Source organism: Somniosus microcephalus, chromosome 2 (assembly GCF_052327205.1).
Source record: "Somniosus microcephalus isolate GS21.2 chromosome 2, FLI_Smic_1.0, whole genome shotgun sequence".
Lineage (NCBI taxonomy): Eukaryota > Metazoa > Chordata > Chondrichthyes > Squaliformes > Somniosidae > Somniosus > Somniosus microcephalus.
In genome coordinates, this window is record NC_140988.1 from 145,298,304 (window position 1) to 145,316,368 (window position 18,065).

Below are 18,065 nucleotides of genomic sequence, written 5' to 3' on the forward strand. Positions count from 1 at the left end.
ATTAATTACTAAGACTTTGTGCAAGTTAGCACCTAGTCTCTCGTGTCAGATCAAATCAACCTGTTGACAGATGCACTTACATATGTTTATTTATTTAACAATTAATTGAATGTGTTACTAATTCAGAATAACCCTGCTCATGAGACCTTCAGCAGTTCATTAGTATCAGATAGACCATGAACTCTATCTGATACGCAAGAATACAAAATGCCTGTAATATTTATTATGATGTTCTTGTATCGCTGACATGTGTGGAATACTTTTTGGTAACCTAGACCACAAGCTAGTCACAAGTGCTATTTATGCATCTCATGTTGCAGGCCTACAAACCTCAAACCTATCAAGCTCATTAATTAAGCAGAATAAGCTTTTCTATAAATACACAAAACACACATGGATCTCCTGTGGCTGGTATTTTAAACAGTTCCCTCTGCTCAGGCACCATCCCCTTCCTTCAAAACCAGCATTTTCATCCCTCCCCACAAAAAAACACCCTCAACGCCTCTCCATGCCACCTACTGTCCCATCTCTAATATTCTTTTCCTCCCCGAGGACCATAAGCATATTGCCACTTCCCAGATCCATCCCCATCTATCTTGCAACTCCCTGTCTGAACTCCTCCGACAGGTTTTTTGCCCTCCCAAAGCAGCAACACAGCCCTAATCAAAGCTATAAACAACATTTCTGTGACTCTAACGGTGGTACTTTATCCCTTCCTGACCTCTCTGCAGCCTTTAATGTGATTGACCACTATTTCCCTCCAATGCCACTCCTCCAGCCTACCCTACCTTGGTTCTACTGTTACAGATCCAATCGTAGTCAAAGCATCTCTAGCATCAGCTTCTTTCCATATGTAACCTAAAAACACCCAATTCTACCTCTCTTGACCCTTCTGATGTCAGACTGCTTGACCTCTTCAACCCCAAGTTGAGCTTCTGACCCCATATTGTCTCTAGCATAAAGACCGTCCACTTCCACCTCTAATATCGCTCCTACCTTAGCCCATCTGCTGCTGAAAACTTCATCTATGTCTTGATCACCTCTAGACTTGATTATTCCAATAATGTCCTAACTGGCCTCCCATCCCCCATATACTTCAGCTCATCCAAAACTCTGCTGTCTATATCCTATCCCACGCATCAAGTACCGCTTGCCCATAATTCTGTCCTCCCTGACCTATACTGGCTCGCTGCCACTCAACATCACAGATTTAAAATTCTCATCCTTGAGTTTAAAGCTCTTCATGGCCTTGTCCTTCTCCATCTCTGTAATTGCCTCCAGCCCTGAAATTCTTCCATCCGGAACTCTCCATTCCTCTGAATCGACCTCTTGTGCATTCTTTCTAATTCACTAATTATGCACTCTTTATCTCCCTGCCTCTCCACTTCCCTCTCTTCCTTTAAGATCCTCCTTAAAACCCACCTGTTTGACCCCCTCCTAATTTCTGCTCCTTTGGTTCCGCATCCATTTTTTTCTTCACAACTCCGTGAAGTGCCTTGGGGGCATTTTTCTACATTAATAACATTATATAAATATATATATTCACCAGGAATTGTCAATTCTGACAAAGGATCACTCCTGAAATATTAATCTCGCTTTCTCTTTCATATGCGAAGAGGTGGCAAAAGTGATCTAAAATCTCTCATCTTTCTTGTTTGTCCTTAAAAAGCAGATAGCCTAATTCAGTCACTTTGGCCCAGACACTTTACTGAGCTTTTTACACTTTTATTCCTTTGATCTCTTCTAAATGCGCAAACAGAAATTAGAGACAATTAAGTCATGATTCTGCGAACAGGAAATGTTTTCTGCAACAAAAGTACAGTTCGAAACTAGAGCAATCAAATGCTCTCCAGAACTCAAGACAAACTTTATCAAACAAGAAGTTTGTAATACAATCGTTTTACAGAATTTATTTTTCTCTCATGATGGAGTAGTGACTGATATTGGTAATGGGATAAAGAAAACTGAAGTTGAGTATCTCAGAAACCATCCTCTGTCAGAAGCTGTTTCTGAATCTGTTAAAAGCTGTGGTGATTATAATCAGTCTTTCCTCTATAGATGTGATAACACAGGTCTTGTCTACTCAAGATGTTCAGTTGTGTCCTGTGATAGACAGAAAGCTCTGTTGCACCTAACTTTTGCAAAAAGAATGACCTTTACTGCAGGCAATCACACTTGAACACAAAAAAAAAAAATCTGAAAATGAGCATAGAAAAGCTTTTACTTTTCAGGTGGATACCCCAAGTACAGGAGATAATTCTGGTATTAAGAAATAAATTCCTCGGTAAAGTGGCATCCCCACCTCTGAAGGTGAAAAGCTTTTAGCAGTAACAACAATCATAGAATCTTACAGCACAGAAGGAGGCCATACAGCCCATTGTGCCTGTGCCGGCTCTTTGAAAGAGCTGTCCAATTAAAAAGAATGTCATAGAATTTACAACACAGATACAGGTCATTCAGCCCAATAGGTCTGTGCCAGTGTTTATGCTCCACACGAGTCTCCTCTCACCCTACTTCATCTAACCCTATCAGCATATCCATCTATTCCATTCTCTGTCATGTACTTATCTAGGTTCCCCTAAAATGCATCTATACTGTTCAATTAATATATTAATATCAATTAGTCCCATGCTTTTTTCCCATAGCCCTGCAATTTTTCCCATATCAAGCATATATCCAATTCTCTTTTGAAAGTTACTATTGAATCTGCTTCCATCACTCTTTCAGGCAGTGAATTCCAGATCTTAACAACAAGATTAGTAAAGTCACGCTTCATTACTGAAATCTCACCAGGACTAACCAAGTGTTTTACACTACATATCGGGAAATTGGAAGCACTCTCCCAAAGATTTTACAGCTGAATAGATGTAAAATCATGGGTAGAGTGCCCATGATTTCATAAGAACAGAAGAAACAGGAGCAGGAATAGGCCAATCAGCCCCTCGAGCCTGCTCCGCCATTCATTAAGATCATGGCTGATCCAATCTAGGCCTCAACACCACTTTCCCGTTCTCTCCCCAGCACCGATTCCTGTGGCACCCCACTAGTTACTGATTGCCAACTGGAAAATGACCCATTTATCCTGACTCTCTGTTTTCTGTTAGTTAGCCAATCCCCTATCCGTGCCAATATATTACCCCCAACCCCATGCGCTCTTATCTTGTGTAGTAACCTTTTATGTGGCACCTTATCGAATGCCTTCTGGAAATCCAAATACACTGCATCTACCAGTTCCCCTTTATCCACCCTGTTTGTTACATCCTCAAAGAACTCTAGCAAATTTGTCAAACACGATTTCCCTTTCATAAAACCATGTTGACTCTGCTTGATTGTCTTATGATTTTCTAAATGTCCTGCTATTACCGCCTTAATAATGGATTCCAGCATTTTCCCAATGACAGATGTTAGGCTAACTTGCCTATAGTTTCCTGCTTTCTGTCTTCCTCCTTTCTTGAATAGTGGCATTACATTAGCGGTTTTCCAATCCACTGGGACCTCTCCAGAATCCAGGGAATTTTGGTAGATTACAACCAACGCATCACTATCTCTGCAGCCACTTCTTTTAAGACCCTAGGATGCAGGCCATCAGGTTGAGGGGACTTGTCAGCTTTTAGCTCCATTAGTTTGCCTAGTACTTTTTCTCTAGTGATAGAGATTGTTTTAAGTTCCTCCCTCTCTATAGCCCCTTGATTATCTATTATTATTGGGATGTTTTTAGTGTCTTCTACCGTGAAGACCGAGCCAAAATAATTGTTTAAAGTCTCTGCCATTTCTGTATTTCCCACTATTAATTCCCCAGTCTCATCCTCTAAGGGATAATGTTTATTTTAGCTACTCTCTTCCTTTTTATATACCTGTAGAAATTCTTACTGTCTGTTTCCCGATATGTATATTGGCAGGAGAGCCTCTGAGTCAGCTATTAGCACCATTATTGATTCGGAGCTAAAACGATAGGGTCTGAAGCAAAGTAGACCAATAGAACTGCAGAATATTGAACTTTAGTATATTGAACTTATTAAATATATATAGAAGAATAACGTTTTGTCGAGCGTGAAGTAGAATATATGTAGTTCAGAATTGGTTTTGACCCACAACTGATACAAGTAAATGTACAAAACTAAAGGTATGAAGCTAGAACTAGAGTTGCAGTTTATACTTTCTAGAACTTTTTCAGTTTTGAGTCATTTCTGCCGGTTTTGTACAGAAATCTCATGCAGATTGGATAGTTAATTCAATACACTCAACACTGTTGAATATTGATGGCGAAAGTCAACTGAGTTTTAAGAAGCACAAGGTATAAAATTTGCATTTATTCATACTCACCACTTTGCAGCAGAGAGGCCAGAACCACCAGAGCAACACTAGTCCCAGCAGTAGCAGTATGGTGAATATGGCAATCAGTATAGCTGTCCCATCAGACTACAAAAGAAATATAAGGCAGTAGATATTTTTACAATGCAATTCAAAGCAGTCAAATCTTACAAACATCACGAAAAGTATTGTTTGTTTGCTACTTTTTATTCAAAACTCCAGACACTGCAAGGTGGCTGAGGGAGCAGCAGACTAGGGCATCATTGGAGCAACAAGAGCTGACTTATCCACCCTGGGTTCTGCTAACGTTTTCAGAACCAATTCCTTTTGTTGTTATCTCTAACGATTATTCCATATCCTCCTCTAGTGCACCTACATTCTCATTTGCACCATCATTGTAAAATATTTAATATCTTTCCCGTACTGTCATCCTTCACAATTAGCCTCCCTCTCCATTCCAGAGCAATGCTACGCCCCCCTCTAAAACTATTAATAGGATTGTTATATTTTTAGAAAAGCCTAAAACATTCATGATACAAAAGACGATTTGAGATGTCCATTGTATCACAGGGAGGACTGTAGGATTCGCAAAAATCCAGGAAAATACAGTCTACATTGTAAAACCCCTGAAATGACCACATTTTATGAACACAAGATGGAGTTGGCAGATCACATGACTCATTTCAGAAGGACATACCACTGCAGTATCTTAAAGAAACCTGAGTCACCACCGATTAGAAGATTCCAGAACTGACTGCAATTGATATGGTAAAATGGTTACAGTAGTAACGAAGTCAAAACAAAAGTATTTACACCTCAAGGTGTGTTAATTGCTAGCAAAACGCAAACCCATCTCTGAAATCGCAGAGCACAGACAAAACCTATTATCTGTACCAAACTCAGAGGGACACAGGACAGATCCCATTAGTTTCATTTACAAGACATTAAAATAAAGTACCCGCTTTTGTCAAAGCAGCCTGCCCATTACTTTAACAAAAGAAAACCCCTGATTTGGCGCCAAGATAAGGGCAAGAAAACAGTATAACTGTTGGGGGGAAAAGAGACATTAAAAAAGTTTCACACAGACACGAGGTCAAAGGCAGAGCGAGTGGAGGGGTTCGATTACGGTTCGAGGAGCACGGAGGGCCTACAAGTTCGAGCAGGTTCAGGAGCCGGTCCCATAAGGAAGATTGGAGGTCCCGGACGATACAGGAGCACAAAGGTCAAGGACAGTTTTAAAAACCCTGGTGAGCATAGAGGCCCAACTCCACCTAGCTGATCTAGTTGAGGTATACTTTAGACGGGAGGGTTTTTAATATTAAGGGCTTTGTAATTCGGGAGTGTTATTCGTCCTTCGTTGTGCCGTGCGCTTTCTCCACCCCCGTTTTATTATATCGCTGATCTAGAATTGATGTATTATGATAGTCAAAGTAACTCTTGTGTGTTAAATTTTAGTTCCCATTGAGAGGCATGTTCATGATTTTTGTCTGCATTGTTTCTTCATTCTCTATGTTTTATTCTCCTTAAAAATAAAGATACCTTTGATTTAAAACTTACCTCGTCTCACCTGATCCATTTGTCTTCCGAGTCACAAGTTGGGCCAACACATCAAGGTGGTCTGGCAATAAGCCCAGTGTCTAGAACCGGTGAGGGGGGAGCGCTTCGGAACCGCTCACGAGCAGTGTGAAATCAAAAACCGATCTCGCACACCACAAGCTCGTTAAAATGACCCCTTACAACATTGCTGGAAGTTAGAGCTTATAATGGCGGGGCAAGGGCAACAGAGCATCTGGGACCTTGAGGAACAATGGGACCAACAGTCTATCTCCTTCACCAATGAGATTTAAGGATTGAGAAAGAAACAAGAGGAATGAAGGAGGAGGAAATAGGGTGAATTAGAGTCAAATTAGGTACAGAAGGGGAAATAAAGAGCAGGAGAGAAAGAAAAGAAACAGAAAGGAAAAGTTTTTTTTTTACATTTTAAACTATAAATTTTAAAAATCTCCAACAATTTACTACCCCTGGATGTTGTCTATATGGACTTCCTTCCAGAAAGCATCTGATAAGATTCCATACAAGAGATTATTAGCAAAAATGAAAGCACACAAAATTGAGGTAAACTTGTGACATGGGTTGGTAATTGGTTGGGAGGTAAGAGACAGAAAGTAAAGATAAAGGCAACGTACTCTGATTCAGGGAGGTGACAAATGGTGTTCCCTGGGGATCTGTACTGGGGCCTCAGCTTTTTACCAATGACTTGAACGAAGCAATAGAGGATGGTCTATCCATGTTTGTAGGCACAGTAAATTGTGCAGATGGGAGCAGGAAATTATAAAGGGACATAGACAGATTAAGTGAATGGGCAAAACTGTGGCAGATGGAGTTCAATGTGGGGAAGTGTGAGGTCAAATTTGTCAAAACAGACAAATTGGAATATTTTCTTATTGATGAGAAACTAGAAACTGTGGAGAAGCAAATGGATTTGGGTGTCCATGTACACAAATCACGAAAAGCTAGTATACAGGTACAAAAAGGAATGTTGGCCTTTATCTCAAGGAGGCTAGAACATAAAAGTAAAGAAGTGATGTTTCAGTCCTACGTGTTTTGGTCAGATCCCATCTGGAGCAATGTACCCTGTAAGGTGCACTTTGTTCTACGCAGCCTGTTTCTTTTAATATCCAGTCCCTTTAAATTTCTGTGCATGCGCGGTATTTACAATGCAACACCCATTGAGCAGCCTTCGCGGAACCTTGCAGATTACTGTAGCAAAATACTGCAGATGCTGGAAATCCGAAACAACAGGGCAGCCCTGCCTTCGATCGATTTCATTTCCTTTCCAGTTTTGAAAAAGGGTTCACCCGAAACGTCGACACTATTTTCTCTCCACGGATGTTGCCTGGCCTGCTGAGTTTTTCCAGCATTTTCGGTTGTTATTTCTTGCAGATTACTGCGTGGCCACATGCACGCGCAGCTTAGAGGAAGCAATGATCTGGAGTACTGCGTTCAGTTTGGGGCACTGAATCACATGAAGGATATATTGGCCTTGGAGGAGGTGCAGCGCAGATTCAACAGAATGATACCAGGGCTTAAAGGGTTAAATTATGAGGGCAGGTTGCATAAACTTTGCTTGTCTTCTCCTGAGTTTAGAAGGTTGAAAAGAGATCTACTTGAGATCTTTGAAATGATAAAGGGATTTAATAGGATAGCTACAGACAAACTATTTCCTCTGGTGGGGGAATCCAGAACAAGGGCGCCTAATCCTGATATTAGAGCTCGGCCATTTAGGAGTAAAATCATGGAGTACTTTTTCAGACAAAGGTTAGTGAGAATCTGGAACTCTCTACCCCAAAATCCTGTGGATGCAGGGTCAATTGACATTTTCAAGACTGAGATTGATAAATTATTGTTAGGTAAGGAAATCAAGGGATATGGAGGAAAGGTGGATAAATGAAGCTGAGGTACAGATCAGCCATGATCTAACTGAATGGCAGAACACGCTCGAGAGGCTGAATGGCCTACTCCTGTCCCTCTGTTCCGACACTGCCATCCCTTTATATCTAACTTAAAAATGTAGTCTGAACTCCCACCAGCACCAAACTCTTACAAGAGTCAAAACTTCGGTCACTCTCCTGTCCAACAACACTGCAAGGTTAAATTCCCTTTAAGGATGAGCGCCCATTGAAACTAAACTCCACACTCTTCTCACCTTTCACACTTTCAATTGGCCTCTTGCAGCTTAATGATTTGAAAATATATTGCACTATATATTGGTACTATAGTACTCCCTTAACACAAACAGAGCAGTGGTTTACCAAGAAATAAACAATGCACGATATATTATGTATGGAGCAGGGTTATTTTTATGTTCATGAAATGTTACCCAAGCACTTAATGTGTTCTTCGTGTTCTTGAAGCCTAAATTTAAGCAGTATCTTCATGTGATTGTAATCTAACTACAGAAGTGAGAGAGCATAACTTTGTAATTGATTTCAGATTATTGGAACACTAGCCCATAATGTCTATTTTCCCTTCCAGTGACCTTGTATTATGGCAGCAATATAAGTATAATCATTTTGCTGGCACAGATTAAAGAGTGTAACGTGGCTGCTTATATACTCCTACTATTTGTTTTCCATTGAACTCCAGAAGTGCAAGAAGATTTATATCTACTTCAGCAAATCTGCACCACACTAACACTTCCAGGTGAGCATAGACCAAAGACACATGACCAATAGTGATGGGTACAAGAATGAAAGGCGTTAAAAGATGCGAGGGCACACAACTTGGTGCAAGTCATTCATGTAATTTTAATTTCCACCCTTATTATATGCTGCATCACTAAGGAGGGATCATCTCTGCTTTAATGGAAGGACCGACTGCTGCCAACGAACCGGAAGCTGTGTAGAAGCGTTCTGTGCATGTACGCTTCCGGCTCATTATGGGAGTGGGCTGGTAAAAAAAATGTTTTTAAATGCCGGGAAGGGAGTGGGCTCATGTAAAAAAAAACATAATGGCCATGATTTCGCCAACCGAGGCGGGTGCGGGGCGGCCGGGGTGGTGTCGCCGTCCCAGCCCGCACTCTCCAAGCAATTTTTCATTGATTGGGCTTGTTAAGCCCGCCCTGCGAGGTTCCCGGCCAATTAAAAGGAAGTGGGTCTGATGACATCATTTGATGACGCATGATCAGCCGGTTTCCTTAAAGAGGCCATGTCCAAATTGATCTTGACAGTTCTATTGTCAGTATTCCACAGCATTGAGGTACTGCAAACACTGACAAGCACTGCACAAAGGTTCCATTGACTCCCTCCAGGGAGTCACAGCAAGCAGGGAGGCTCGCTTTCCTCCCCATGGGCGGAAGAGACCTCCCCAGGAGACCAACGCAGCCTGGTTGCACATTGCACAGGAGGGCAGAAGCAGCAATGTCGTCAGAAGGACCAGGCTGCAGCGGGCCCAACCTTTCAATGATCTGAGCAGATCACGAAACGTTACTGCCAAGCCACACTCAACCTCATCCTGCTATGGCACTCATCACTTCCACATCACTCTGCCTTCCCTACCCTACTCCTGCACATCTTTACTCACACCAACTTACCTTGTACCTCCATCCATCCCTCTCTATCTATATTATCACTTCCCCATCTCACTAGCCACCTCTCACACTCACCCTCAACCAACTGCAAACATACGAACTAACAACACACAAGGTTAGGCACCTGGGTGGTTTAGCCAATGTTCATGTGAAGTTTCTGTTAGTGTGTTGTCAAAAATTGAAATCTATATTTTCAACACTTTACCTTATTGGACAGATCTGCACTCACCTTTAGAAGTGTCTTAGTGAGTTCCAGTGAACATTGAGACATAACTTCCCCCCCCCACCCCCCAATTGTGAGGAGTGCGAAAGGAATGGCTTGGACATTGTAGGGATGCTTTATGGTGCTGTTGTGGGGTGGTGTCAACCTGGCGCATCACGTGGCAGCCAGGGTGTACAGCGTCAAGTGAAGTAAATCTGGCCATGGTGATGCCATCGCTGGCCTCCCGGGTAGCAATGTTTTCGGGTGCTGATGCCCTGTGTCTTGTGCAGCATCAGGTGATTGCGGAGAAGGTTGGTATTGTTGTTGGTGATGTTGGTGTTTGGGCCGATTGTGTTGGGATTCAGAGGACCGAGGTGAGATTTTTAAAGGGCGCTGATGTTGCTGGAATAGATGGCAGGTGAAGTTGAGATGACAGATGATGAGAGCTTGCTCCAAGGAGGTGACAGTGGATAGAGAGTTTACTCCAAGCACTTCCAAACTGCATAAAGCTCAGAAGTGTCTTCCAACTCCTGAAGGCTGAAGCTTCTAACATTGGAACGTGACTAGCTGTGAAATGGTAGCTTTCATACCACTTTTGCAGCCATCACCTATTCACAGCAATGGAGTGACAGAGAGAACCCGACTTACTTACCTGATGTGATCTCCAAATGACGTGAACCCCGTTAAAAAAGTGGGAAAATAGAAATTTAACAAGCATTTAACTATCTTAAATGCCTCTCCCGTCGCTTGGTGTCGGGTTTGTTCTGAAATCGCAGACCCGACACTTTGGAAACTTACATGGAGGCGGGTTCGGTGTGGGTTCCCAACCCACTGTCAATCATTTTGATTTTGACAGTGGACACACCTCCAAACCCGCACTCTAAGCGCCAGCAAAATCGCGGCCCATGTTTCAGGTTCCAGATTAATGCGCAGTACACTTCTGCGCAGCTTCCGGTCATTGGCAGCAGTCACTCCGTTAAAGGAATTCCTATGAATTCTATTAATACAATGTATTTTAGAAGAATGTAGGTTGTAAAATGTAACAAAAAAGCAGTTCCAAAGAAACTGGGAACCAAGAACGGTAGAAAAATGAAAATGAACTCAAAAATGTGTCTCTGCTGTCATGGACAAATGATGGCTTTGAGATGCCCTACTTTGAGATATGGGCCCAGAAATTCGGGTCGGGGGCTTCCCACGCGTGCAAGCCCCCGACCTGCACTTACCTACCGCGCCGGCTGTTGAGCTGTGGGCCCGCGTGGGATTCTGATCCTGGGCCTCCTCCAACTGCCGGCACGCAGTGCTTGCGTATCCCAGGGGCGCAGTTAGTTCGATGCGTCCCCTGGGATCACATGGGCCATGGAGAGCCAATGATAGTAGGGAATGTTTCATTCATAAGTTTGACAGGAAGACCTGTTAAACCTATAAATACTATAAGCCACAAAACATCACTAAATCTTCAAATAAATTTTTAAAAAGCATCACATTTTTTAAATAAACTATAAATTACATGAAATAACTATTTTAAACAATAATTTAAATTTTTGAAAAAATTAATTACATTTTCTAACGGGGCTAAAAATAAACTTACCTTTCTTTAAAGTATTTAAAAATAATAAACCTGTGGAAAAAATGTTTTATTTTTAATTAATTCACCACTTACCTTGTAAAAAGCAGGCCTTGCGCCTGCTTTTTAAAAGTGTAACTCCTGGAGACTTACCCTCCCAGGAAAACCTGCAAAAAAAACGTAAGTTCAATGCGCACGCGCTGCCTCTCCTGCGCACGCGTTCCACCTCTGAACCCCTTCTTTCAGGGGAACGGAAGTGCCGGTTTCCTGCGCATGCGCAGTGCATGCACAAAACCGGCACTTCCATTGGGCTTACGGGCGAGTACCTCATGCGTACTCACTCGTGGAGACCCGAATTTCTGGGCCATGATGCTAGGAACACCATAGGCTGCTACAATGAAACAAAAAGGTGGTTTGAATGAGCTATTACCCATTAAGTACAAAGCCATTAATGTTGTTCTGTCCAGAAGCCTTCCTTAAATCTTGTTGCACAGATGTTGGTTATTCTACATGACAGATATGAATTTCTTTGTGTTTGATATTTTGTGGATGGCTGACAGCCTCATGCAATCACGATATATATATTTGATTTTCTGGCTGCAATTTTCCTCAGCCTAATGCCCCATATACACCTGCTTCTGCAGATAGGTGACTAGGCATCAATTTGGCAGAATATTAGTGCAGGTGGATGATTATATGTTCAATGTGAATGGTGGCAGAAGGCGTGATGACATAAATGTGTTTGCAGGCCTGATTCACTGTTCTTCAGAAGCACTCTGATAAGAGCATGCCACGTTTTATGTGGTGCTGCACTGAAGAAAGCATGCCACAGCGATCATTTGCAAGTCAGATTGGCCACACCCACCAAGAGTCCACCAACCATATTTGCAGGCATTGTTGCTTTGCAGCTACCTGGCAATGGCTGTGGGGAAATTTCTTTAAAGGGTCCACGTTAACAGAGTTAGATGCCACAAGGACACTTGTTGCTAACGAGCCCCACATGCAGTTACAGCAAGTGACCAAACCAGTTAGCTGTCATCTTAAGCCTGCACGTGCAGCTTCCATCTCCTTCATTTTTGTCTGACACTTCTTAATCCCCTGCCTCTTCAACCTTGATAAAGGTACTAATGAGTTGAGGTGCGTTTTGACACAAGAAATTTGAGTTTGAAGTAAATTACAAGGTATCTTTTGGTAGTGGGAAAGCTTTTCCATACATTTGCAAATTGTTGGAATTTTTCAAAAATACTTTTTTAGTAAGAAGAGTGAAACAGAAATTTGTATGTGTAACAACTATAGTTTAACAGACATGTTTCTATATGTATCTTTTTAAAATGAAAATACTATGCGATGTACAATGCATTCTGCTAGGGCAGGGGTGTCAAACCTATGTCTCATGGGCTGGAATCGGCCTGTGGAACACTTTCATCTGGCCTGTAGACTCCTGAACTGGCTGGCCGTACTTGTTCACTGGAAAAATTTTGAAATTGGGAAGCTGCATTTCCCATTCAGATTTGAAAGTCAGGTCCTTTTAAATTGGGTGTGATTTATCAATCACCTGGTGCTGTGATTTAAGAGAGTCAGGAAGCGCTGATTAGTTGAAGCCTTTTAAGTTGGGCACTTGGATTCTACATTTCTCTTTTGGCTGTTGAGCGTAGTCAGTGGTGGTCGGGTGACCCCTCACAGTTGCTGCACAGGTTGATTGTGTTTCAGGTGAGTGTTTTAGAGTCGTCTTTGCAGACTGGGTGTTTTTTTTGCTGATTTGGGACTGATTTCCCAGTGTAAATAAAATAAAGATATATTGATGCATAAATTTGTATTGTTAATGTTTAATGAAGGAAATGTACTACTGGAGCTGCTTAATGTGACAGGATTATTTCTTCATGAATTCTCATTTATTTATTCATTCATTCAATGTCTCATAACATTAATCCCTGATTTTTATGTTCTGTAGTCACAACTGGCCGCCATGTTTTCAGAGAAAAGTAGATCAAGAGTGACGTGCGTTTCAAGAGAAATGGAGAATTTCGTATTTAATTGCAGACATCAATGGAAAATCCACCTGCTTGATTTGTAAGCAGCTGTGGCAAAAGAATGCACTATTCAAAGACACTATGAAGCAAATCATAGTGAGAAATATGGTAAGTACACAGGAAAGGTACAAGTACAGGAGACTTTGGTTTATCCGGAGGTTATATGTCCGGAATACTCGATCTAACGGCAAAAATCAGGAGCCATTTTCTATAAGTTTTTTTAGTTCTCGTTGCTTTTTTTTTCCCCAGTCAGGCACTGCAAGGTCTGTAGCTACAGCAACAGCTTCAGCTAGAGACGCTTGCAGCTGCAGCCGACTGTTTTGAAGCTGTTGCTAAGCAACAGGGTTTGTTAATTCACACGGAGCTTTTCAGTTCCGTATGTGCTGTCTTTCTTTAGCAATTTATGTTAGTTTTCCAGTTAATTCAGGGGTTTGAGTAAGTTGGGTCGATTCCCATTGTGTGCCGCCACCTAGTGGATATTTGGTACCTAGCAACTGCAGTAAAAGCACAGTAAAGCACAGTAAGTGCAGTAAAGTAAACTACTGTATATCACAGACCTACAGCTACACATGGTCTGGGAAGTTATATTGTTGCCATGCTTGAGTCTTGGATATTATTTGTCTGTAAGTACTTGAGAATGTTATAGATGATTAGTGTACACTATATTTTGCAGAAAATGTTTAGTTTGTAACTTTTCTCTGTAAGCAAACTTACACAGCTAGCCATGAAGTGCTCGCTCTCTGTCTAGCTGGTTAACTTGTAGCTGTATTTTGATGCACTATGTACAGGGCTAATTTAAAGAGAATGCCTTCCAGTTTGCTAAATGTATATTCACAGTAAGCTGTGTTTCCACGTGTTTGGTAATTTACATGCCAAATGTACGGTGTTGCTCAGGCGTACCTAAATTTGTGTATGCGTATCAGTTATGTGCTTGTATACTAATGTGTGCTTCCATTTCTGTGTTGTATTTCAGCTTCACAATAAGAATCTTTCAGTAAAGTTTTACAAGAAAAGTCAAGCCTTGTGATTTTTATGGGAAGATATCAAGTTGTTAGCTACCTGTCTAGCTCTGCATAGGAACGCGCTGCAAGGGCAGAACACCGTATCTCTCAACATTAACGCTGGTATGTCCGGCACTTTTGATGGTACGGCACCAGCTCGGTCCCGTCAGTGCCGGATATCAGAAAGTTTCCTGTAGATACATTTTCTGAATTAGAACGATCGTTAGAAAGCAGCAGTCAATGTTTACTAATGCTCTCTATGTAAGTGATGCTATTGTTAAGGTGGGCAATGTGATTGCCCATGAAATAGCTGTGCCTGCGAAACCATTTTCTGAGGGAGAATTTTTGAAGCATGCCAAAAGCTGCAGAAACAGTGTGCCCAGGTAAACAACAAGCTTTTGCAAATATCAACCTCTCAAGAACAGAATCACTGAATCAGTGATTTAGCTGAGAACTCAGGGGCAAGGCAAAGTCCTTTGCCACTTTTTCAATTGCAACTGATAAAAGCACTGATGAAACTAATGTGGCTCAGCTATGGCAGAGCAGATTCGAGGGGTCGTATGGCCTATTCCTAATTCTTATGTTCTTATGTTGAGGGACACGTTTTCCAATATTGTTTCAAAATTTTAGCAAAACCTGGCACCAAATTATCCCAACTTGATAGCCTTTCCATCAAGAATTCTTTCCATGTTTGATAGCATGTACATGTATGAACAAGTATTCTCCATCATGAATATCAACAAGTTTAAACTATGTTCTCAACTTTGACACAAACCTGAACTTGGTACTCAAGATAGCTAAAACCCATTGATTTGCTCCAAATATTGATGCAATGGTTCAAGCCAAGTAGTGTCGGGTATCGGGGAGCAACAGCAGCAGCAAATAGAACCTGCATTTTAAATATAGTGCCTTCCTGACCTCAGGACATCCCAGAGAACTTTACAGGCAATTAAATACTTTTAAAGTGTTATCAATTTGCAATATTGGAAAAAAATCTAAATGTTATAAAGTACCAACATGTTTTATCATTATCTATTTCTATTTTAATAAATGTTGTTGAATGGGATCCATGCCAAATGCCAGGATGCCAAATGTCAGGCCCGTCATATAAAATGTGTTTGACCCCCCCATGCGCTAGAGTATGTCTGTCTTCCTTTAAGGTCACAAAGTCCAGCAGTTAAGTAAACAGAGGCTCAGGTCAATCTTGGTCAAGGAACTTTAGTTCTAGTCATTTTCAAACTTGCAGCTCAGAAGCAACCAGCACTTTTAAGATTGTTTTGCATCTGAAATAAAATATGACAACCAGAATGTGACATCTGGATAAACTTATTATGCAGTTTTTAAATATTACAGTGTATTGCTCTAGCTTTTCTGAAGTAAGTTGGAAGATGTGCTAATTTACAAGGAGGGAGTATAATATCATGTAGTACAAAATGCATTAATTCTGCTGCTAAGGTGCAGCTGTGTCCTATTAAGGGCACAAAGTCTAAATGATAAGAAACTAGAGGCTCAGATCAATTAGTTTCATAGTTGAGGGAACTATGTATGCTTTTGTGCAAACAATAAACTGTAACTTAACAAAAAAAACCACTAACAGAAACTTAAATTAAAATGTGGTTGCCGGGGGTGATGATGCACTCCAGTCTGAGGGAGGGAACTATGTAAGGTAACATCAATCAATCTTTAATTGCTGTTCAGGCTGCAAGTCAGAACCTATGATGAAATGTCTGCTTTTCCCTTTTTTATTCGTTCATGGGATATGGGTGTCACTGGCAAGGCCAGCATTTATCGCCCATCCCTAATTGCCCTCAAGAAAGTGGTGGCGAGCCACTTTCTTGAACCGCTGCAGTCCGTGTGGTGAAGGTACTCCCACAGTGCTGTTAGGGAGGGAGTTCCAGGATTTTGACCCAGCGACGATGAAGGAATGACAATATACTTCCAACTCAGGATGATGTGTGACTTGGTGGTGATGGTGTTCCCATGTCCCAGCTGCCCTTGTACTTCTAGGTGGTAGAGGTCGCGGGTTTGGGAGATGCTGTCGAAAAGGCCTCAATGAGTTGCTGCAGTGCATGTTGCAGATGGTACATACTACAGCCATGGTACGCCGGTGGTGGAGGGAGTGAATGTTTAAGTTGGTGAATGGGGTGCCAATCAAGCGGGATCTAGTAATGGGGAATGAACCAGAGCAGATAAGAGAAGGTAGGGGAACATATAGGCAATAGTGACAATAATATAAAACGCTTTAAGATGATAATTGAGAAGGACATAAGTATGACGAAAACCAGGTAAATAGATTGGAGAAAAGCTGATTTTGAGGGGCTGAGAATAGAACTTGGGAACAAAAATGGGCAACAATATTGGCAAACAACACAGACCAGCAATGGGAAACATTTAAATCAGTGTTCAACAGAGAGCAGGAAAAATATATTCCGCTAAAAGAAAAGAACAAACTAAACACTAATGAGACTCCATGGATGAATAAAGCCATAAGGGAACAATTGAGGGTAAGGAAAGAGTCATAAATTAAATATACAGACAACAGGGGAATGCATGATAAGAGAGAATACAAAAAGGTTAGGAGAGAAGTCAAAAAAATTAGGGAGGCAAAGAGGAACTATGAATTAAATTATCAAGGAACATAAAACAAAATAGTAAAATATTTTATAGGCATATCAATAAAAGAGAGGTTGGGATGGGAATAGGGCCATTAAGGGGTAGTGAGGACAATACCACAGGTAGCAATAGAGAGATGGCAGAAATATTAAATAATTATTTTGCTTCAGTATTTACCAGGGAGATAGAACAGGTGGACAAGACATGGATGATGAGATTAGTAATGAGATAAGTGCATTTAAAATAAAAAGAGGGGATATATTAAATAAATTAATCATCCTTGCCCCAGGAGTTCCTCAGGGCAGTGTCCTAGGACCAACCATCTTCAGTTGCTTCATCAATGACCTTCCCTCCAACATAAGGTCAGAAATGGGGATGTTCAATGATGACTGCACAGTGTTCAGTGCCATTTGCAACTCCTCAGATAATGAAGCAGTCTATGCCCGCATGCAACAAGACCTGGACGACATTCAGGCTTGGGCTGATAAGTGGCAGGTAATATTCGCACCACACAAGTGCTAGGCAATGACTATCTCCAACAAGCAAGAGTCTAACCTTTGATATTCAATGGCAGTACCATCGCTAAATCCCCCACCATCAACATCCTGGGGGTCACCATTGACCAGAAACTTAACTGGACCAGCCACATAAATACTGTGGCAACAAGAGCAGGTCAGAGGCTAGGTATTCTGTGGCGAATGTCTCACCTCCCAACTCCCCAAAGCCTTTCCACCATCTACAGGGCACAAGTCAGGAGTGTGATGGAATACTCTCCACTTGCCTGGATGAGTGCAGCTCCAACAACACTCGAGAAACTCAACACCAAAGCAGCCTGCTTGATTGGCACCCCATCAACCACCTTAAACATTCACTCCCTCCATCACCGGCGCACTGTGGCTGCAGTGTGTACCATCTACAAGATGCACTGCAGCAAATCGCCAAGGCTTCTTCGGCAGCACCTCCCAAACCTGCGACCTCTACCACCTAGAAGGACAAGGGCAGCTTTAATTTGGAGGAAGCGAGTGGAGTCAAAGGAGAAGTTGTTCAATGTGAGAACAAGTTCAGCCAGGCAGAGGAGGGTAGTGGTGGATGGGAATTGGTTGGGCCTCTGTTCAAGGAAGAAGTGGAGTGCTCTCAAGCCATCCTGGTGTGGGATGGAGGTGTAGAGGGATTGGACGTCCACTGAAAAGGAGATGGTTGTGGCCAGGAAAATGGAAACTGTTAAAGTGGCGGAGGGTGTCGGAAGAGTTGCGGA

At 41.8% G+C, this 18,065-nt stretch overlaps 1 protein-coding gene across 3 annotated transcripts in view; it reads right to left on the reverse strand.

Annotated features, from left to right (window-relative positions):
• The window catches only part of antxr2a (ANTXR cell adhesion molecule 2a), a 345,806-nt gene that overhangs the window by 151,860 nt on the left and 175,881 nt on the right, over positions 1-18,065 (reverse strand). For all 3 annotated transcript variants that reach the window (XM_085963379.1, XM_085963363.1, XM_085963372.1), the window contains one exon: positions 4,324-4,419. In XM_085963379.1, the coding sequence (XP_085819505.1) occupies positions 4,324-4,419 (96 nt within the window). The remainder of the gene's footprint in view (positions 1-4,323; positions 4,420-18,065) is intronic.